The 23,798-nt window shown below is 37.7% G+C and overlaps 1 protein-coding gene across 16 annotated transcripts; it reads left to right on the top strand.

The window, feature by feature from the left end:
* On the top strand, positions 1–22,454 carry RNF170 (ring finger protein 170). Of its 16 annotated transcripts, none has more exons than XM_054809827.1 (9): positions 1–83; positions 2,212–2,298; positions 8,889–8,970; positions 12,322–12,397; positions 13,118–13,362; positions 13,778–13,886; positions 14,941–15,014; positions 16,975–17,079; positions 18,829–22,454. In XM_054809827.1, exons 6-9 carry the CDS (start codon positions 13,817–13,819, stop codon positions 19,096–19,098), a joined length of 519 nt encoding a protein of 172 aa, XP_054665802.1. In that variant the 5' UTR covers positions 1–83; positions 2,212–2,298; positions 8,889–8,970; positions 12,322–12,397; positions 13,118–13,362; positions 13,778–13,816; the 3' UTR covers positions 19,099–22,454. The 16 variants fall into 16 exon arrangements, with proteins under 16 accessions (XP_054665802.1, XP_054665799.1, XP_054665792.1 ...); XM_054809824.1 differs by having other exon boundaries at positions 13,775–13,886; XM_054809817.1 differs by lacking the exon at positions 13,118–13,362 and adding an exon at positions 3,153–3,216 and having other exon boundaries at positions 8,889–9,032; positions 13,775–13,886.
* Positions 22,455–23,798: the final 1,344 nt, after the last annotated feature.

The following is a 23,798-nucleotide window of genomic DNA, read 5'->3' as shown; positions in this document are numbered from 1 at the left end:
GACGCGACGCGACGCGGCGCCGCGACGCTAGCGGGGGGTGGGGCCGCGGCCCGTGGCGAGCGTCGCGCGCGCCGGGAGCTGAGGTACCGCCGTGCGGGGCCGCGCCCCTCCCCTGCGCTCCTGAGGGGAGGGGGCGGGGGCTCCGTCCGGCCCGGCGGGGGCTCCCTACCCCCGCCCCGTTGTAATCGGTGGGGGGGTGCCGGCCCTCGGGGGGGTGTGAGCGGCACTTGTGGGGTGTTCGCTGCGTTGTCGCGTCTTTTCCGGCCCGGTGGTGCTTAACCCCGTTGCTGGAGGTGGCAGCGGGGGGGGGGGGGGGGGGGGGGGCGGTGTGGCCCGGCGCGGTCCGCTCCGCTCTAGGCCTCGGAGGCCCTTCTACGCCGCTGTGATCCTGAGGCGTATGGGGTGGGGAGGACGCAGCCCTCCGCGGGGTCTGCCCCCTTTTCCCGGCGGTGCGTGCCATCGGCCGTCGCCGCGCAGGCCGGTAGCGGGTAGGAGCTGGTTGGGAGGTTCTCTCGCAGGGCCGGGAAGGACCTGCAGCAGCACCCCGAGCTCTGTCTGTCCCCGGCTTGGGGAGCGTAGGTTTGTAAGGACGCTGCACCCACAGGCATTCCCTTGCTATTAAGTAATACGACTGGGCTTGTGGAAAGAGCAGCTTCTACGAGGTTTTCCTCTCTTTTTGGAGTGGAAAACGACATTAGCTTCCTCAGAGCAAAACTCTGTTGTAGTAAAAATTAATTAACATAAAATAAAAGTTAGTTACTTAGCGTTAGCTGCAGGTAATTCAAATAATTTTTAATCTCGAAGACAAGGAGTGCATTTCATGGCCAGAGTGGCTCTGTGTACTGCCCCAGCAAGAGTAGCTCTCCATCATGCTGCAAAGGGATTGCCCGAAGAGATCAAGAAACTTCTCAGTAGCCAGTTGAATTTTGGCCCATCCAAAGCTTGCAATGAGAATGTCGGGTGTCTTGATAAGCTGTACAGTTCCTTATCAGTTAGCAACTGGCCTGAAGTGGGACAACACGGAGTAGCAAGCGCAGTGCACTCGTAATGGCTGAGGCTTGGATAAACAACCAAGAAAGGAAGGACTGCAGAACTAGTAACTATCACTTTGTTCCTGTTTTCTCACAGTTAAATAAGTTAGTAGCATGGACAAAATCTTGAATGTTCCTTTATGTCTACTAGTTTTGAATTAAAGTGTATTGTAAAAGCCATGAAAATTCTCAGGTTTTCCCAGTAAAGTACTTTCTCACTGATCTCATCATATAACCTGCTGTTTTCATTTTTAAATTATGAATTTGATCTCTCTTCATTTAAAGTTAGCTTTCACATTTGGGAATAAGTTAAAAAGTCTTAGAAAGCTGTGTATGCTGCACAGCTGTAACTTTCCGTACCAGGTTTTAATGTGTAATTTCAGCTATATGCTTGGTACTTTTGACAAATAATGCTTTCACTGGTATATTTCAGCATTTACGGTTTTCTGCCACATCTTCCTTTATGTACCCATTTCCCACTCTGCCTGTTGTCATGATGCGTAGCTTATGTTTTGTATTTTGTTGATGCAAACAAATACAATAATGCTTCTTGTCTTGCTGTTTATTTTAGATATGAGATTGTGTATGGAAGCATTGCTTTCTACAATAAAGAATTCTTGGGCACTTTTCTTAGAAGAGATTTAAGCTTATTCTTAGCTGAAGTATTACCATATTTCAGTAAACATTATTATAATTAACTGACATTATTTCCTTTCTCTTCCTGTCTGATCAGAAGCCAGATATCCAGACTGAAGACATTGGCAGGCTTTCTCGTGTTCTCATGTTTCTATCTGCATATGAATTCAATTCGCTCCTCAGGTTTTTTTTGAACTCTACACCTTTCAGTATGTTTTAGCCTTATAAAGCAGTGGAAGACTTTGTTGGGGATTGTTTTACACGGGTCATGCATCATCCCAACAGATATTCCAAACAGTAATGCTATACAGACTGTAGAATATGTCTTTTTGCTTCAAGCCATCAACATAGTTTCAGGCTCATGAGAATAATTATTGGAGACTTTTTGTTTTCCCAGTAGAGTGGTGTATTAACTTGGGGTTATTTTCCCTTACAGAATTGCATCTGGAGTTTGCATCTGTAGTATTTTTAACTTGCAAAGCATGATTACACCAGCAAAAGTAGAATACCTACTTTCTTTTTTCTTTCTTTTTTTTCTCTTTAGGAAAAAATGTGCCTGAGAGACTACTGACCTCAGACTTTGCAGAGACCTGCTTTACCAGGCAAGTGCCTCAGATGGTCAGTTCTTAAGGTATATTAAACAAAATTATTATTTGCCTACTGAAATTGCCCTCTCCCCTATTTTAGCAAGACTCTTCGGGCTTTTTCCTTTCTCTTTTGCAAAGAGCATGCATGCATATAAATGTAGTCAACATAGTCCTGAAAGCAGAGGTGGTTTATGGTGAAGAGGTAACTAAATATGATACAGCTGAGTTTGGCTATGATTTTACTGTACCAGCTGAGCTGATTTGTGACTCCAGAGTTGCTGCTAACTCATAATAATGTTGTATTAACAGACTGCATGATATCCTAAGATATTCCCAAGTCAGTTTTAATAACCTTCTCAGAGAATATATCCTGTCAATTTGTATGTTGCTATATTTTTTTTCTCTTAGTAAATGTACCCTTGGGGTGGTCTGCTCCTGGTTTTTAAAATGTATGGAGATACTTAGTATGAGAGATTATTGTGTGTGCTTTATTCAAATAAGACTGCTCACAAAAATGAAAAGCTAATTAATACTGTTTCTTCAAAAACAGTTATTCTCAGTACATTATACATCATTTCCCTTATTTCTGGTTTATAATGTTATATATGCCCACACCACTATTTCAAAGTCCAGCTTTAGTACACTAAAGTACCTAGATAAAATGTGTCAGCTCAGGATTTAGCTGATGTAGGATTTGGGCTGGTAAACTCAAGCGAGAGTCTTCAGTGCTGTTTATACATTTACTGTTCATCGTGCATGCTTAATGCCTGCTGTTGTTAATGCTTTCTGAACACAGTCTAGGCATACCTTTGACCTCATCATGAAGGAGAACAAAAATAACTGTAGGATCCAGTTTGCTGGGTCAAATCCATTCACAAGGTCCCATTCTCAGCCACAGACAGTGGCCGAGACCTGGTGCTACCCTGAAGCAGGAAGTAATTGGAAAACTTCTGATGAGAGAGGTATCAATTATTGCCACACAGTTAAGAATTTGTCTTTATTTTGGAAATTTATGTCTGTTTTTCTCTTAAATAAAAGAAAAACAGTAAATTTGTGCCTTAGATATTTCAGTGTAAGTTCATATGCATGCAGAGGGTGGGTTGCAGAATAAATATGCTCCATTTTAGTATGCTTAAATTCTTAAAAGTTGTTTTCTGTTATCTAAACATTAGAAACCTGTTGATTTTTTTGTTGTGCCTTTTACTGTGGAAAAAATTTTGGCGAGTTAAAGCCTTTTTGGTCTCAAAAAAATATGACTCATAGTATTTTAGGAGTTGGAGAGGAATTAGCTTATCCTGGAAAACACACCATCTCTACAAAGTAAGCAGCATTTTTAAGGAGGAGGGTAATGCCTATGCTAATAAAAGACAACAGGCAAAAGGTATTACAGGTTCTGACTTGCACCCTGGACCACCACCACTGTCTTCATTTTATAATTTTTTTCAAGCACTGAGGGTGGTTGTCAGTACTGCATCAAGCAGAAAATATCCAAAATAAAAATGAAGTAAAAAACTCCCCAAAACCCACAAACAAAGCCTGTTGTTCTCATCCAGTTCACTCTCAGCCCATCCTTGAAAGGACACATTATCCAAGGTATCTTTCAGATCTTGAGCAAATTGTACCATGCCCTCAAAGGCAATAAAATGTTGCTCTTGGTTATTAATTTGTATCTCACAGCAGTATTGCTTGTGCCTTAGTGGGTACTAAAAGTCTTTGTGGTTTTTGAGAGTATATTAGCACATGGTACTTCCCTCATAAACTTGGAAAAGTTCAAATCGTTCAGAAGACTGTGGGGATATTCTGACTTTGGATAGCTGGCTACAAGTGTTTAATATATCATGGCAAACACTGGATTGTTTTTCATTTTGTTATGAATCATGGCATGCGGTATTGTTCTAGCTGTGCTGTATGTCAAACATTGAAAGTCTTCATAATACTTTTCAAATCTGAAAAATGAAGAAATAATATATCCACACTAGTATATACGTTCATGCCCTCACATCTCAATGTGGTCGTATGAGTTTCCAAAAATAAAAGTCATTGTAATTGCAGTATTGCTTGTTATGGTTCTCCTTTTTTTGCATAAACCTGCAGGCATTGTTTATACTTAACCATATAGGAGAAATGTAACTTTTAAGGCCTGCAGATTCTTATTTGAAATGTAAGTAAATTAGTGTTGCTTTCTGTCTGTCTGTCAGTCTCAGGAAAACTGAGAATAAACAAGGTGATTTTGTGTTCAGATAGTTAGTCTGTGAGAGTTTATAAAAACAAAACTGCGTGATTGTACAAACAGTAAATTCCAGTCCTTTCTATTTCCAAGTATTTTGTGGACAATTCAGTCTGAGGTTGTCTACATTCTGTAGCCATCAAGAATCCTGATGCAGATAAACCTGATCCCGATCTAAGTGCTGTGGTGCAAAGTCCAGCTCTAACTTAGCTAGCCCAAGTGAAATGGAGGAGTAACTCCTTGTCTTTCTTCCCCTCACTGGGCAGTCGTATTGTTTTACTTCAAGCAAGAGCCAGTAGTTTGAAGATGAGATGAAATGAAACTGGAAATTAAGTTTGAAGCTCTTTTGTTGTTGCCTGTAATGTAGGATAAAGACCCGACATTTTTGTCAGATTTTTAAACTTTGCAACTGATACTTTTAACATTCTGAACTTGATTGTATAAATTCCAATTTCAATGTGAGTATTGTTAGATGTGGGTTGATTTTCATCCCCTAATTGGAACACTGGGTGGGGTTATGCTTTCATTTAAGAAAGCTACCCTTGTTAAGTGGCTAAAAATACAAAAAATCCTAAGTATAGTCAAAAATCAATTCTCAAAATTTAATCTATTTTCAATTACTGCTTTTTTTTTTTCCCCTGAAGTCTTTCTATTGATTTGGTACTTTTATCAGAGACCTTGTGTAGATAGGAATTAATTTCTGGTATAAAAGAACAGAGGCACAGCAGTAAAAAACTTCAAACCTTCTTTGTAATTCTAAAAAGAAACAAAAAGTAGCATAAATCCACAGAGAAGAAAGAACAGCTTTAAAGTTAATGTCTGAAAAGCCTATGCGGTAGAACTCTGATCTGAAAAGGATTATACAACAAAAAGGTTGATGCAATTTTTGCATAACCAGACAAATGTATGGATCAACATAAAAAGGTTGAATTTAATACAAACCACATCAAATTGCTATTAAATGACATCAAATTATTGCTGGTTATTATTTTAGGAGAGATAGATGTCTGTGATAAAGTCTCGTTCTAGAAGTCCTCTCTGACATACACTTAGTCCCTGTTAATGCTGGTTGTCTTTGAAGACTGAAGGGTCTTCGTTACGTCATTTAAGAATTAAGTCTCCTAGGGCCTGCTAATTAATTGTATCAAATGAAAAAAGCACCACTGCTAAACAGATGCACTAGGAGGCGAGATTCCTTAGAAGCTATTTTAGACTGTTAGCTAGTCTATTACACATTCAAACCACTGCAGATGTGTTCACTGGCTGTTGTGGTTGCACATGAAGAAACATGAACTGCAAGCTTGCAGTTCTAGATATGTTGTTTGAAAATGTTCAAAACAGACTTGAGATCTGAAAATTCCTTTCTCCTTCAGTCAGACAATTTTCAAATCATGTATTTTAGCAGCATTCTCCATGTAACCACTGCTATTTTGACGTGCTAACCCAGAGGTAAGAGTAGGTGGAGGTTGTTACTGTCTCTACTGAGGCTTGAATGACTATTCTGAGAAACTATGTATTGATCTTTTGAAGTGAAACACTTCTGTTTGTAGTTCCTAGTCTACACAACTCCCGTGCAATGGTCTGATTCAGAAAATGTGCTAGAGGTAATAAGGGGAATATGCTCAGTACTGTCCAGAAGCAGTAAGTAAGTTAAAACATGAGCAACATGAGCCTTAAGCATCAGTAGCCCGTCTTTAGAATTTAGTAATAGAAGCAGCTGGGAGAAAGACTGATGCAGAGATTCCACTGCCCTGTCTGTACATCTCGGCGGTATTGATATGTAAGTGAAGACAAAGTGTTTCATGGAGTGGCATTTTATGTAGTTAGAAAGACTGTGCAGGAATTTCTCTCAGACACTAAGTTTGTGTGAAATTGGTTATTGGGAAAGTCATGTGTGGTGAGTGAAGGGGTGAAGCAGAGACAATTCATATGTTGGTTTCAGAGTGTGCCAAGCAATCAGTGACACAGGAAGCCTTTCAGGTGTCAGTGTGAGAAACACTTGCCTTCCAAAATTGCAGTTAAAGCATCTATATGTCTCTGCCACAGTGTGTATTTCTGGGAAAAAAAAAAAAGTACATAACACTTAATGGGATGTAGTTATTAGCATGTTGGTCTATTCTAACAGACCTGATACAGGGTAATGGAGCAATCATCACATACCAGTTCCTTGCCATTTACTTCTGGTTTTGTACTGAGCGGTCAACCCGGAAATGACAGTGTGACACAGTAAAAATTAGTGGACTGATGATGGTCCTTAAGCAGAGAAAACATAGGAGTTGAAGTTACAAGCATGCTGCCTGAAACACAGTTATGGAAAGTGAGCATCCCAAAATGATGTATTGTAAGAGACAGAAGCTTCTTCAGGATTGGATATGCAAAGAAATAAAGTATACAGGTTGGGAATGTTGAGCTGGGGAGGTATGACCACATGTGTACCAATCCAAATCCTCAGCACCAAGGAACTACTGCTCAGAAAACTTCCACAACACCTTAGCATCACGGCTTTAACTATAGGAATATAATGGTAACTAGCTACATAGAGAAATGCTACAACTCCTTGTTATAGGCTCTTGTTCCTATGTAAGACCTTTCCACAAAAGTCTGGTCTCTTATTCATTAGTATATATGAAACCTGTGTCAATATTGACCTACTTTAAATATGGCTCTTGATGAGTCACTTTGTTCCACCTTTGGGAAAAGTTATTCTTTCCAAATGTTAATTGACATTTCAGTAGTTAGACTATGACAGAGCTGCTTGTGGTAAGCTGTAATTACCAAAAATTGTGACTATAGTTACAGAAATAATAGACTCAGTTTGGGTTGGGACACTTAGGATAACATAGTTTATTGTTTCACTTCATATAAGCTTCATTATTTCATTTTGTTTTTCACAGTGGAAGCTTCAAAATACAAAAACAATTAAAGGAGTCTACCCTTTGTTTGTTCTCCATGAGTTTTCTGTGCTCTTGTGGTACTTAATTATACTACTTGCCCTTTTTTACAATAACATTAGAATATACCAGCTTCTCTGCAGTGCTGCTACAGAGGGCAGCTCCCACAAATGTAAGGAAGCTTGGAAAAAGCCCCACAACTTGTACAAGAAAAGATCTGGAGGGTGAGAGTAGCTATCTTATGGAAGAGATGACACTTTTATATTAGCAGGAGACTGACATGTTGAAATCTTGCGAGGGTAGTCATTACAGGTGTGCACTAAAATTCCGATTACTTGTATTCCATTCCAGTTTTGCAATTAATTCAAGGCCAGGCAGTGTCTGGTGATGTTTGCTAGATAGCCAGGTTCCAATTAAAACATGACACATGAGCTGTGAAGTAGAGAGAAACACTGATGAAAGCTTGCAAGCTTAAGGCACAACACACTGGACTAGGAAGTAAAGTAAATTATACCAGTCTTACCTGACCTCATAAACTGATGCTGAGATTTTTATGTCAGTTCTGTATGAAAAATACTTTAATTGTGTATGGACACAACTTCAGTATGACTTTTTTTGGTCATTTGCCAGAGTTAGTTTCACTCTCCTGGTTTCGTAATATTCACAGCTGTAGTTCATTTCACTTCCTGATTGCCACAGGAATGATTTAGCAATGTGTTGGAAACTATTTTATTTTGCTTGTTTCCAGCTGTAGGTTAATGCTGTAGGGAATAAAAGCGTTGGCAAGTCATTCTGATTGTTGCCTATGTGAAATGAATATAAAACAAATGAGTCTATCTAGGGAAGCCTGATAATACTCTATTTCTTTCAAGTTTTTCGCATGTTTCCAGCTGAAGGATGGTAATGTGTAGAAAAATGATAGATAAAATATGAAGTGCATTGGGTGATTCCTGCATATCCACATGGGCATTTGACACTCTAAAACCAGTTAACCCCCAAATGTCCTTGTTTCTTTCTTCACATAAGGGGTGAAAATTAAATTTCTAAAAATTTCATTTTCTCAGCAATGACGTGTTGTGTAACAGCTAAAATTGTTGATAATGCAGAGTCATTATACTTTTTGTAAATGCACTGTCCGTTAAATACGTCTAATTCAGCAATGACCTATTCCTAGGCAAGTTACCTGGTAAAGTTTCCCAGGTAAAGTATCTGACATTTTTAAAAAAATTAATCTTTAGATCACAACACAGTCATTTAAGACTTGTTTGTTACTGTGCAAAACAAATGTTTTGCAGTCTCTGCAGCAAACTCAATGTTTGGTAAAAAAATGCATCTCTTCCCTCTTCTTTCAACATTTTTTCCCCTAGCAATGACTAACCTGCTGCTTCAGGAATTTATTGTGTGTATGAATACATGAATACATATTATTTGTAACTATGTTTGAAATGTATGTGTGCACCTGTATGTTTTTATTTATATATATATGTATATGTATATATCTCCTTTTACATTTTAGAGCTGTGATGGCCAGTCACCAAGCAGAAGTTCAGAGTTTGAAGCTAGATAATGATTCAGTTATAGAAGGAATAAGTGACCAGGTACTGGTGGCAGTTGTGCTCAGTTTCACTTTCATTGCTGCTCTGGTATATACACTTTTAAGGTGAGAATATGTTGACAGGAATTGATCTACATATCTGTATTTGTAAAATTCTAATTTTCTTAATAAATTTTTGTATTGGTATACAAAACAACTGTGACATTAAGAAAATGATTGTTTGATCACTTGCTCTGTTTAACTAATTGCTTGGCAGAGTTTCATAATTTAATTCACAGTTAGACTGAAATTATGCATTTCTCAAAAGTGAAGTTTAACTCTTCCTTATCTTCTGATGATCAAACTGAATAATATTTATCATTCCTTAAGACTGAAAATGGCTGAATTCACAGTCTGTTTGGCTGGTGTGTCATATGTGGTTACAAAGTACAAATTTGTCAATAATCACTCCACAATTAAGCTTGCATAGAATCCTTGAATGTATGTTCCAGTTACAGTCTCCTTAAAAAAAAAAAAAAAAAAGAACCCAAACCAAATCTGAATAAATTCATTGGTTTGTAAACAAAGATGCTAGAAAACAATGGACTTCAATATGCTTTCCATAAAGCAAAATGTTAAGTTCAGAATTCAATAACTTTAATGGTCCAGTAATCAAAGCTTATTTTTTATTTCAGAGTTTTTCCTTGCAAACTAATAGATATCTTAGCCTATGTGTTTTAGGAAGATAAGTCTGAGCTTCAGATTGGCCCTTTTTTTTTATTTAATGGATGTCTGTAGACTTCTGAACACAGAAGAGGTTTAACAGCTAAGGGAACTCAATTTTAGTGATGCATTGGCATTATGGAATTCACTGAGGAGGATCTGTCCTTATGAGAAGTATTAGTGGGGTAGGAGGTATTTGAGAGGAAGCTACAAAAGAAACCAGAAGTGGGAAGGCTTGGTTGGACTGCAAGGCGGTGCTGCTATTCAGGACCAGGAGATAGCAGAGCAATCTGAGAGAAGCGTATGCACTTGACCTTGCTTTTCTTTCCAAGGCTATTTCAGGTTTTCAGATGGATTCAAGAGTGCATCTTAGTATGTATAGTTAATTATTGCTAATAAGTTTCTCCACCAAAGCACAGAGACCTTTACCTCATGCCCCGATCTTTCCACATCATGGGACTTTTTTCCTCAAGTTATGACTGCTAACACTCAGAAATGGGGAAATTAAAAGACTCTGTATCTACCTTTATTTTTTTGTGGCTTGTGTTTGATAATGCCTTTAATTACTTAGTTACTTCATTCATTTCATTTATTTTCTCACAGAATTTACAAATTGGATATGTTTGAGCTCTGCCTGTCCCCTCCTGGACACTGGCAGTGTTCTGGTACCTCAGCATCTTATGTATAAGTGACAGATGCTGCACATACATACTGCACCTTTACAGCTCTACAAATACTCTAGTACTACATTCAGTGTAGTGTGTGGTACCAGAGTAAAGTCATATAAATGAAGTATTTGTACAAGGACAATATGCAAATATTGCCCAGATAACTTTACCATCCCTACTTTTTTGATTTGAGCACTTAAGATTCTTCTTTGCTTAGTATAGCTTTTCACTGGATAATAACACTTCAACAGCAAATTTGCAATTAGTTGTTCATAAGAAATAAGAATAAACTAGTTTATAATTCACAACTTACATTTGTGTGTAATTTGAATTGTATTTCAGTATATATCAAAGTTCTGGCAAACTGAAGGTGCAAAATATGCTCATTTGTAGCATCTAAACAGGAAATACTTCTATACGTATAACACATATGACAGACAACATGCACAAAATCTGACTCATGGAGACCCAGAGTGGGTAAGAAGGGTTTTAATCTAAGTTTCCCATCATATAACTTTCATATATGTCACCCACATTAGTGTTAAATAAATTCACTTTTTACAGATAACCGTGTAATTATTAGTATGAAAATTATGGGGTTTGTCTGTTCCTCTTTGATGAAAGAATGAAGGAGACAAAATGTTAAAGATAGCAGTAATGCAGTGTTATGATGGCCCAAATCAAATGACGGAAAATATTGCAGAAGCTCCTAGAGCCGTTGAGGAAATTATGTAATAAGAACTGCAACCAGAAAATGTTCTAAAAATTCAGCCAGTTCAGCCCTCAGCTCTGAGAGATGATCAGCTTGCCTAGATCATCCCTGGAAGCAGTGCAACCTGTTTTTTGATTTAACTTTTAGTCAAAGACAGATCACAATACCCTGAGGTAACTTTTCAATTTTTTACACTTAGCAGTTAGAAATACTTTTCCACCAACCTTAGATAACTGTGGGAAATAATTGTTCATATTTATAGAATGAAAGCCTGTCCCCTTTTCTCTCCATGAGCAGTCTTCTATATGAACTGACATTTCTTCACTCTTTCTCCAATGTTTAAAAAATGTGGGGAGTAGTTCTTACTCTCTTCTGAACTTCTTCCAATTTCTCTACGTGTTTTTATGCATTTAGCCCAAAATGGAAAACAGAATCCAGCTGAGACCTCAACAGTGCTGAGCAGAATGTATCACCAGTGAAATCCATATAAATAAATCATAAAAATTCACAGTTTTGAATATGATGCTGTTGACTCATATTTATTGTAATTCAACACCTCTTAATGTTGTCAGCATCATTTTAATTCCAATTCTCTTCCCATTGTGCTTTTGAATTTCAAACTTGTCATATATCCAGCCTCCTTTCTTCAGTGAGTCCCTTCCCTATGATTCCCTTTGGTAAGTCTAACCTGTTGTTTTCTTGCCCTTAGAGTCTTTCTTTTTACAGAGTGGTTTAAAAAAAGTGATTTCTTTTTATATCCAGTCTGCTGATAGTTACATAAATTCAACGTTCTAAATCTAAGAGTTTGCCTACCCCTTCTTATGTAAATGTTATGTCTTAATCTTTCATGTAGCAGATAAAATTGAAATACTTAGGGCTCTTCAACTCTGTAACTTAGGTAGTGAGTGAAAAAAAATAAATTTATGAGTAGACCAACAATACAAAAACTAGCAGTGGAGACAAAAATTAAAAATAGTTCTGCATGATGAATAGAAAAGCTTTCAAGCAACTTGACTTTTTTTGGCAGGTTAATGGCTTAATTTTGTTTCAAATGAAAACCTAGTTTTAACATGATTTAAAGATTGATTACAGAGTCTTTCTGAAAAATCATGCTGCTGTACAGCTTTAAATGTCCAGAGTAACTTTAGGATCTATAATAAATGTTCTGTTTCCTTTTTTTTTTGTGTACTTCCTTTAAAATCCTTTACAGCAGGAAAGAATGATTGTTTTGCCCTTTGTTCAAGTTTCAGTTATTTTTCAGTGCTGGGTCACAGTGTTCAGTTTTTCTTATTGTTTATATTTCCTTTCACAGAAATGAACATCAGAACATACATCCAGAAAATCAAGAGCTAGTGCGAGCTCTTCGTCAGCAGCTTCAAAGTGAGCAGGTGCTGTACTAAGTATTGGCATCATTCGACTATCTGGCTGGGGTAGTGTAGACTTCTCTGAGGTTCTGGAAGAAGCTGGTCTTGAAAGTTATGGAAGCTTACTTACTGTACAGAGACATCTTGGAAATTTATCAAGTAATGAGATAATGTAGGCTTTTTTTTTTACGGATAAGTTAAGTAATTAAAATTAAATACTTGGCTGGTTCTTTTTGCAAACAAGTTTTTGCCACAAGGTGGAGTACGTTAGATTGTGTTGTGTGCTTCCTGCAATGTTCCTGGGAACTTAGTGGTAAAGGAAAGGAAATCTGGAGTACAGCTTGCTGCCACAGGACAGGGGTTAGATGTTTAGACTGATAAACTGTGTGTAGCAGAACAATGGCACAGCAACAAGAGCCAGGCAGCAAGGTTTGACAGAGAGCAACTTTTCACCAAAGCCTTTAGTGACAGGACAAGGGGCAATGGTTTTAAACTGAAAGAGGTTAGGTTTAGATGGGACATAGGGAAGAAATTTTTTTGATGAAGGTGGTGAAACACTGGGCCAGGTTGCCCAGAGAAGTTGTGGATGCCCCATCCCTGGAAGTGTTCCAGGCCAGGTTGGATGGGGCTTTGGGCAACCTGGTCTAGTGGAGGGTGTCCCTGCCTGTGGGGTACAGATGGACTACATGATCTTTAAAGGTCCTTCCAACCCAAACCATTCTGTGGTTCTGTGATTGTGTCCAGTTCTGACATGTAGAGGAGGGGATGAGACATACTGGAAGTTGCTGAGTCCCAGCCCTAGAGTGAAAAGCCATACTTTTGGAGACTGTCGAGGAGAATCTTTCATAAAAATACTTCTTGAAATAATGACAATGCATATTTATGTGGAAGACAAATATGGCAAAAAGGGGGGACAAACCATTTCATGGCAGTGACACACACAAGCTGATGTCTATGCCTGGGCTTGGGAACACTAAATACTGCAACTGGTAAGCAATACAGTTCAGTTACCTGGCTGTGGACAGAACTACTTAAAATAATGAAGTAACAGTCTAGATCTGAGCTGTTATTCATGCTTCAGCATGTCTAACGTAACTTAATGTGAAGGACCAAGGAGGTTGTTTCTTTGCAGTCTTTCATGGATTGAAGCACATACTTATATAACAGGTGAAGAGAAAATAATGGGCTTGTCACAAGAAGAACTTGCTTAGTGAATCAGTTTTTGCATTTAAGCATGCTTGATTTTTGAATTTCAATATATTTCTCTCTCATTAAACATAGTTTTGCATTTGACTGTTTGACTTCTAGTAAATGAACACTGAATTTATTATTGTTTTTTTAAACTCAGTAGACTTACATAAAATAGTACCTCTAACACTTTGCATTTCTCTTCTGTTCCAGCAGGATGCTTCTGCTAGTGATAGACATCGCTTCTATACGGATATGTCTTGTCCAGTCTGTTTGCAGCAGGCTACGTTTCCTATAGAGACAAACTGTGGACATCTCTTCTGTGGTAAGCAAGAAAACCCCCAAGCCCCAAAGATAAAACCAGAACAGAAATGCAAACTTTTGGCCCTGGTACAGTCACCCTAATGCAAAGCTTTGTTTGATTTTAACTGCTTATCTTCTAGTCTGCTTTAGGAACAATTTTTATATTAACTGTAGAGAAAATACATTTGTGAATAAACAGTCCCTTTCAGAGTGTGCTGCATTTTTTTTATGCTATCAGGATTGAAATTGTGGTTAATTTAAAAATGTCAAGGACAGAGAGTATAATTTATTTCCAGTTAGTAAAAAACTGAATAGGCTGACAAACACTTGGAAATTTACCATTTATAAAAACTGGTTTAAAAAGAGTAAATAATTTTGCTTGGTATTATCTTTATCTCAGCGTTGTTTTGGTTTTTTTCTTGGAAGTCATGAAGAATGAAGAGTAAGTTCACAATGCTTAAAGCGTTTGCCTTTTTTTTTTTGAGGCCCAGCTATTCAAATTTACATATAAATGCCCTATATAGCATTTTGCTTCCTCTCCTTCAGGTTCCCACTGCAGTTCTTTCACTGCATTCATCTAGTTTTATGGAATATGTAGTGCATACCATGCCTAGTTATTTAAAAAAAAATATTACAAGTTTGGAAAATAGTTTAAGTACTCAGATTTTTATACATTCCTTCACTTGTTGAAACTCTGATAATAAAGCCAGGGTTTTTAGGATAAATTTTACATGTCCTGACATTTTTGTGACTAATGAATTTTTAAACTGGTAAAATTTTTAATTATTTGCTTCTTCAGTTAATGATTAAGAAGTTTTCTGTCTTTTCAGGAAATAATAACTTAAAATTAATGATGCAGTTGAACCTATTTGGGGTTTTTTCTCATTAATAGCATTGAATTTGTCATTGGTTCTTCATATCTTTAGGGAATGCTATATACAAAATTACACCAGAAAAGATAGATTTAACCTAACTGTTTATACACTTCTGTTGTTTTCCTTGGTTTGTAACATATTATTTCATGCAATGGGTGTTTCAGCTCAGAAGTTTAAATGTCTGTAACTTACCTTCATCAGGTTCCTGCATTATTGCTTACTGGAGGTATGGCTCATGGCTTGGTGCCATCCGTTGTCCAATCTGCAGACAAACGGTAATATTTTAAGTAATCATGGATCTGATAGTTTGACTATCTAGTATAACTTACCAAAAAAGCGCTTACATGTGAACTGCAATAGTGAGACTGACAGAAGAAGTCTGAGAAGCTGAAGGAATATGGTTATGTGAGGTGTAGATGATGGACATTAAGGGTTCTTTTTAATTTTTTGCTTTGCCAAATGGCTCAAAAAATACAGACTGTTCCTGCAAGTCAAATTTAAGTGACCAGCACCAATAACTCAGCCATTTTTTCTGTAAAGGAGTATGTGAAAACAGAAAATCCTAGGATCTTAACTGTGATTCTTCCATGCTTTCTATTCAGGAAGTTACATAACTTCTTTACCAAAACATGCATCCGAAAGACCTGGCTGTTGTCGAAGATTTCCAGTAGGCAGTGTACTACTGGTTTCTGAGAAGTACCCTCTCCCTTCCTTCTTTCCCTGCCAAAAATACCTATCCATGTCAATTTCTTATTTTGTCCCTATTTTTAGTTTATATGTATTATTAATTTGAGTTTTGTAGAGCAAGCATTAACTTACTTCCTACGCAACTTACTTACATTGTCAGTTTGAAAAATGTCCCTGCAACTCATTAACGCTTAGGAGCTCTGAATCTTATAGTGTATGTTTTAACAAAAGTACATCTTTATTTTAACAGTTCAGAAGCTACAGAGTAGTAACTTCTGATGAATTACATAACATGTTTCATGCCCTTGCCCATACATTATATCTTGATTTGATTGTGTGCATCAGCAGCACAAATGGCTGTAAGGCAGCAGAGGAAGGAGGGGAGAATAGGTATGACTAGAGGAAGAATGAATAGGTCTAGAGTATAGGCAGTGAGGAGAGTCGCAAAAAGTAATGGTGAGGAAGATGAAAAAGTGGAAAATAAGTGATTTTTTTGTAGTGTCTCTCCTTACACAGTTATTCTTCTACCTTCCTCTAACAAGTGAGTTGGCTGGTACTGCTTGCATGGTTATGCATGCTTTCTCACCCTGTGAAGTAAGAAAAGTGAAGGTCTGATTTATAAATGTGGAATGGAAGTAAGTACACATGAACAATATGAGTCATACAGAAGGTTTGTGGCAGGACTAGGAGTTGAATGTAGATCTTCTCGTGCTGTCATTTGCTAAATGTGTCTGCTGCACAGATATAAGATATGTATCTAGTGGCCAGCTACAGAGGGAGTTTTTGAAGATTTTAATAATGTAAAGTGCTATGCATTTTCTGTTTCCTATGATAATCTACATTTTATACCTGAACATTGCTTCCAAATACAAGTGTTAAGTTTTCAGAAGCTCCTATACAGAAAGATGACATAAGATATATGTGAATATGAGTTTACATGTTTTTCTATGTTTGCATGAAAGTTAACCCAAGGACATAGCAGAATTCTCTGTGCTTACAAAACAGCTGAAGGTTAATATCTTTCTCTGTTAACTTATTATTCTGTATTATTCTCCTTGGTCTTGATATGAACATCCATCTGGAAAAATACGAGTTTTGCTGCTTGCTTGCTGAAATGCAAAGCCATTCTAAAGATGGAAGAAGAATGGCCTCATCGGTGCTTTATTTGATTTTCAATTTAAGAAACAAAACTAGATTAATGTGGTAAATTAACTTTGTTCTCTAAATCATCTGTCCCACTTCTGAAACATAGACCATTTATGTGTTTAGAAAAATTTACTGTAAGCCTCTCTTAGAAGGGGGGGTTCTTATCCTTGTTTTTAACAATCTTTAAAAAAACATATTCTGTAAAGAGTTGTAAGCAATGAATTTGTTAAAACTTAGCAGCAGTATCCATGTTAGTAGTTTTAATTTTATTTGGCTACTAAATATTAAACTAAAAGTTTGTTCTATGTAGTTAACTGAAGATTACTGTTTTCATTTATAGTTCACAATGCCTGCATTTAAAAGGCAGTTGCACATGTAATAAAATCTCCCTGCTATGCCTAGGTAACATTGTTTTTACCACTCTTTGGTGAAGATCAGCAGGATGCAACCCAAGTATTTCAAGATGTTAATGATTACAATCGGAGATTCTCAGGACAGCCCAGATCTGTAAGTTTTCGGTTAATTTGGGTGCAAGTCAGTGATTTTAAGGGAGATTAACGGCATTTTTTGTGATTTTTTTTTTTCCTTCTTTTTTTTTCCCTCCTGTGATGTAAATTTTCTTTTCATGATGCTTAGAGACTATGCAAGTTTTCCTTAGGAAATTCATGTTTATATAGTTAGGACAAACCAACAACCTTGAAAATACTTATTTGTACTTTGTGGAAATACATGGAAACTTGCATTTTTGTTGTGAGTGAGAACTGCTAATAAGCCTTCAGTTCCCTATTCATGTGTTAAGCTATTTTTAAATTATGACTTGTTAATTTGAAAGAATTAAAAATTAGTCAGTAAAAATACTTAATGGAATACATGACATGCCGGGAAGAATATTCACTTGATTGATCTTTTTATATTGATTAGAAAAATCTGAAGTTCTACTCTGTGCCTTTCTTTCTCAAATTTCGAGCTATATGCTGTCCTGATTTTTTTTATTTTCCTCCTAGCTTATATTACAGTCTTTATTCTGCTCTGAGTGAAGAAAACAGGAATTTTTTTGATAAATAGCTCAGAGAGATGGTTTAACTTCTACAGACTTTAGAAAGTCAGCCTTGTGAGCCTGGCTTCTATGTGCATGTGTAAAATGCATGCACATGCATACTAGTAACTTCCCTGCTAGTCTTCATCTATTCATTGGATTTGGATATAGTAACAAAACATTAGCAAGAAAAAATTACAGTCCAAAGAGACAAAAGACGTGTAAGACAGGAATTTTGTTTTCATGTTCTAAACCACAAAACAGTTATGCTTTTGATCCAGAGTAGATTGAAACTACCTTACAGGTTCCACTGGACCTCTCTGTGGGCTCTGTGTCTAGTTCCCAATAACCTGTCTGAGATCATGCCAGACGTCTCCATTAAAGCCCTAATCGGACTAGTTAAATTGTCCCTGATTTATACAGGGTGTATTGCTTTAACCATGTACAACATTCCTTTCTAGAGAACTTTTTTAGCCTTGGCAATAACTCATTTTAATATCATGGCTCTGTGTAGAACCTGTGTACAGTAGAAAAGGAATCAGTATAAAAAAAATTTCGAAGCTCGCCCCTCCCTATGCCTCACGACAAAAACCTGAATATTTTCTAATGAGCAGTCCCTCACTAAGATGACAGAATCATAGCAGAAAAATGGAAAGGAGCCAGGGATGGATTCATTTAAAGGTTCCTTAGTTAAGTTTGCAGCTTGATCCGTCCTTTGGAAACATATGTGAATCACTGGTTATATGCCAAGGGAGAGGGTGTTGTGTTTCTGAAGAACTGCAACCTATTCTGCTTTGCCTGTTGTTTTTTTCTGTCAATCCCTGGTTGTCTTCCGTTCTGATCAATATTTTACTCCAGTTAACCTGTTTGCTCTTTCTGACTTTCTCAGGCATTTATTTTACTGTAGTAGTCACTGCTTTTCCTTCTCAATAAATTGCAATGTATTTTGTAGTGAGTTAAATGCATATTTTATGGTATAAAATAACACAATTTGACTGTTTCTTGAAAACATATATATATATTCTAAATCTGACTTTTTACCAAGCAAAACTAAATCCAGGAATTCTTGTCTTACTGGTTTTTCTTTGTTTTAATTCTTATAAAGTAACAGATTCCAAAGCTGTAATGTAGTGATAGAAACTTCAGACTTAAAAAAAGACCAATTTAGCATGGGCCTGTTGCTAAAGCAAGATACTAACTTTTGGTTTCTTTCTTCATAGATTATGGAAAGAATTATGGATCTGCCCACTTTATTGCGGCATGCTTTCAGGGAGATGTTTTCTGTTGGGGGCCTCTTCTGGATGTTTCGCATCAGAATATTCCTCTGCTTGCTTGGAGCCTTGCTCTACCTGGCTTCACCTCTGGATTTTCTTCCTGAAGCCCTCTTTGGAATTCTGGGGTTCTTGGATGATTTCTTTGTCATTTTTCTTCTTTTGATATATATCTCTATCATGTACCGAGAAGTGGTAACACAGCGGCTGAATAGATGAAATGGACCAAAATGCCTGAAACGCAGAGGCAGTTGTGAAGTGTTTTAAAAAAGAGAACTATAACATAAGTATGCTATAGCAAGATGCCTGTGTACAGTTTCAGTAGTTACAATTTCATAGCTGGTCATCTTATGCAAATATGAAGGGTTAGTATGTGGTGATGCTTAACTGGAATCTTTAACTTGTGTATTACATACACTTCATAAGGATGAGGTTAGTTTTATAATGTAATAGACTACTTTCCTCTGTTTCCACCTGATGAACAACTGTATGTAATCAAAGCAGAAAACACCTCTTTTGGAGTGTGGTTTGTGAAACAGGAGTTCTAGTAAAGGACTTCTAACCAAAAAATCCATTTGGGTACGCTAAACATGTATAAGGAAATTGAGAAATTCTTCACAGTACAGTTATCATGGCTAAATTGTTTAATGGCTCCCTGTTGTGTGCTAGAGTTTTTTAACATAAAAGTAGCTTTTTGTGTCTCTGTGGAAGAAGAAAGCCAAGGAGAACTTTGCAGTTATCACCCTGCAGTTTGCTGTTGTCCACATGCTTCACAAAAACAAGAACACCTCAGTATTGCTTGAACTGCACTCTGTACGATTGCATGCAATTCATACAATTTTATTTTTATATTTGGGAGTATACATACAGTATCTGATCTAGATAGAGAAGCCAATATTATGCACGCCAGACTGGTTAGTGCTCTATTTTTAAACAGGAGCATGTTTATTTTCTCTCCAGGCCTGTTTATTTGGTAGGGATGTGTCTTGGAAGCAGGGGGTTTATGCTGCTTTGGGTCGTCAGTGCAATGTATCTGAAGTGAGATACATTAAAGCTTATAGCCAACAGAGTGAACCTTCAAATTTTAGATAGTGGTTGAAGAAAAGAAGTCAGAACTGGATGTTTACACTACAGAACTTTACCTGAATGTACATTCTGCAATACAAGTATTAAACAACTTAGCTATTGGGGCGTTTAATTTTAAGTTAGGTTTTTCTTGTTTGGTTGGTTTGTTGATTTGGATGTGGGTAGAGAGGGTTCTGAATTACCTTGAAAAAGATCTGTGATAAGGGACCACAAAAAAATCCTGGAAATGTTTTCAAAAATACCAGGGTATTAATTATCCTTAAAGTTGATTATTTTTTCTTAAAGTTGAATTTGAATATAGGCTATCATAGCTACAGAAGTAATTTGAAAATATTTTCATTTTAGGAAATGAATGCCACTAGAAAGGTCAAGGATATTCTAGATCTATGTACTTTTTAGCTAAAGGAATGATAATTGCCATTTTATTTTAACTTCCTGAGTACTTGAAAGACAGTGATTAGACAGGTGATTCTTTGCGTGTTTACATATATGGGATGAAACTTACAATGAAAGGGACCTTTTCACAACTTCTGTGTTTTGCCCAGGCAGGCATCTTTCCACAGCTTCTAGCACCTATGCAAGTGCAGGAAGATGATAAGAGCTGGCATCTGAAGTGTCCTTCAGTGTCAGTGTTTTAAATTACATTCATTTAAAAGTAAATTCACTGATTCTTCATTTGAAAATTTGCTTTTGAAAATCCAAAGACATTTTACAAATGAACTGGAAAGCTGTATTTTTCCTTGTTGCTGTTTGTTAGATGGGCAAGAGGAGAAAGAGGAAGTGAAACAAGGGAGGAGGAGAGCAAGACAGAAAATGGCATTTTTGGAGGCAAATGCTATTGGTGTTGGCAAACTAACTTCTTGAGCATCTTAGTTCAGCTCTTCCCTTCGTGTTGGCATCGCTAATGTATGGTGATGGTTTAGTGGCTACCTCAGTTAAAAGTCATTAAGGTATTATTGAGTAAGTGTGGGATATTCATAAACTGTTAGGTACGTTTACAAAGCAAGATAGTAGTTTAGGATGTTAGGTAAGACAGGATTTTGAAGTTTTGCTGTAAGCATTGTTTTGGTTTTGTGGGGTTTTTTCCTGAGAGATCCAGCTGAGAACAAATTCCGAAAAAGTATTTTTAATTGAGTAAATTTAACATCCCCTTTTCTCCTGGAGTTTAACTTGTGGTTCTGCTTATAGAGGAGTGTGAACTGCTGTTGTAGAACAACTGGAGTCTGTCCATAGAATCTGTTGATCTAGTACCTCCTCCATATGTTTATCCTATGTTTGTGTTTATACTTCTTCCCGTGACTCTCTAAATCCAGAGTGGATATAGATGTACATGAAGCTGCTTACTGATTTGTTTCCATTGAGCTCCCCACTTCCACATGCTACTGTGAAGTTCATGCAGAAATATCCATGTAAGGGGTCTGCTCCTGAAGAACAGACCTTCTTGTGTACCTGAAATCATGTACAAGCCATATCTGAGTAGCTATATAAAGTTTACCTGTGTTCTGTTTCTTCCTTCACTACATTTCTGCTAGCCAGAATGGTGTCGCTTGGAGACTTCTGCTTACTTCTGAATGTTGAGTAACATTGTAAGCTTAAATTCAACACATTAAATGCTTGACAAAATTAGGACCATCCTTCCTTTTCACCAATACGCGTGCTTGCTTGTGGAGACTTTTTTTTTGGTCCTGCAAGCCACTGATCAGCAGTATTATGACTTGCTCAGGCCTTTTTGTGAACAGCTGCAATGTGAAGATGCATTTGTCCTGCAGCGTCTGGCTGCTGCTCCTTTACACAAATCTGAACTAGCTGTAAGTTAGCTATCCTGGGTACTTAGCTTGGGCTTAACTTAAGCTCTAGAGCTCCCAAGAAGCTGGAGATTTAATACGTGAGCATCTAGTATCCCTGAACTGTTGTGCTGCCAGCTTGTTCTGGCAGCAATGTTAAAGGGAAGTGCTCAAGCTGAGCACTGGCTTCAGAACGTGAAGGAAATACATGATGCCGTGTGGAGAGTGACTGCGAACATCACTGCAGTTTTGTCTCCTGGAATGGGGCAGCTGTGTCCCTAAGAGGGGAAAAGAAAAAAAGGAAAACCTGAGCAGCAAAGAAGAGATACAGGGAAAAAATACAGTTCTTAACCGATTCTTACAGCTTCACTAAAAACTGTGTGAAATATTTGATTGTTCTAGCAATATTAACAAAGGGGAAAACTAAAGTTATATTTAACAGCTCTTACAGAATAACTTGGAGCGTCTTGAGGCCTAATGATCATCTTGATGACAAGTGCTGTACAGAGCAATCTGTGTTTTTTGTGTCCCACACCACTGATGTCTATGAGGATGAGGCAGAATGGTGTGATTTGGGGATACAGTTTTGCCATAGGTTCCATAGAACTGTAGCAGTGACCTGTGTGTTACACTAGATTTTTAAGACAAAAGGATTTAAACCTACTTGTTATTACTTTTAATGATAATAAATTGCTATTAAAGAAAGAGATTCTCTTGATTTATTTTATTGACTTTCTGGATGGGAAATTTATTCCCCCTTCCCTGGGCTAAAGTTGTCAGTGGCTCCTCTGCAGTCGTAATCGATTCTTATCTTAGCATCTGTGGACAGGATGTTCAGAGATAACTCAGTGGTTTTCATTTTTATTATTGCCATTATAAGGATTACAAAATTTCTAAGATCTTAGTCCCAAGAATATATTGTACCTTAGCTGTCTTTTCCCTGAGCATTCCAACCAGTACCTTCAGATCCCCAGGCACTAAGCTTTCAGGATGGTAAACCAGTAGAGGTAATTAATTAGCACGTTCCCATATCAGTCCTCCAAGCAAACAAAAGCGTAAAGCAGATGGGTGAGAATCCAGTTAGTGAAGTAAATTGAAGGAAACTACAAATAGTCTCTGTAGGTTTACAGGAAGGATGAGGGTTGGCGTGGGGCAGAGAAGAACTGGATGTGACTGGCCTGTGCAGAAATCCTGTGCTTTTCCTGATTGATGCCATGAAAGGTCCCTGGGCATGATCCCTTCTGCTAAGAAATGTCCAACAAGTCTTAGCTGGGAAGTCCAGGGTTAAGTTGGGCCAAGTCTTCTGGACTCAGAGGTGAACTTTGTAGCCTGCTTTGGAATGTGATTCCAGTGTTTATGGAAAAACATGTAATTACATATTTGGTAAGAAGCTATTAAATCAAGTTGAAAATTTGATGGGTACACACTTGTCCTTGCACCTGATGCCTCTGTGCTTGCCGTGGGAAGCTCAGCTAAACACTCAAAGAGTTCCTCCGCCAAGGCTGCCAGAGTAGGTGGCTGGTTTAGAAGGTCTGTAGTGTAGTTGCAGTTGTAGGTAGGTTTTCTGCTTCCAAATGCCAACCAAACAGGCAACTGCCCATTAGTCACCAATACTGGAAGTCAGGTGGGCATTTGTTCCAAGGAGACAGAGCAGTAAGCCTCATTATCCCTGTTTCTTTGAGATGTGGCGTCCTAGTGGGTTGCCTTCTTCCCTGTTGTGGGCACTGGGGTTTTGATCTGGGAAAGAAGTTGCTAAATTTAATTTCTTATATGATTCCCTCAGCTCAGGGACCTGCAGGTGCTGTTCCTATGTGGACAGCACATAATTAGACACTCTGCCATTTAAGATATTTGTCATTTCAGCATCCATGTAAGAGTCTATCAGATTTTGTTCGTGCCTAGGCAATTTCAGATCTTGCCACGGGTACCTCTATTGCAGCTTTCATGGCAAGTGTTAGGGCTTAAATCAAAGAGTGTGGGTTAGGGATTAAGTCAAAGGAGAGGGAGGGAGGAACACAGAAAGGGTCTTAAAGAAAATTCATAATTGTG

Source organism: Grus americana, chromosome Z, assembly GCF_028858705.1.
Source record: "Grus americana isolate bGruAme1 chromosome Z, bGruAme1.mat, whole genome shotgun sequence".
Lineage (NCBI taxonomy): Eukaryota > Metazoa > Chordata > Aves > Gruiformes > Gruidae > Grus > Grus americana.
This window is presented reverse-complemented; position numbering and strand designations above follow the sequence as displayed.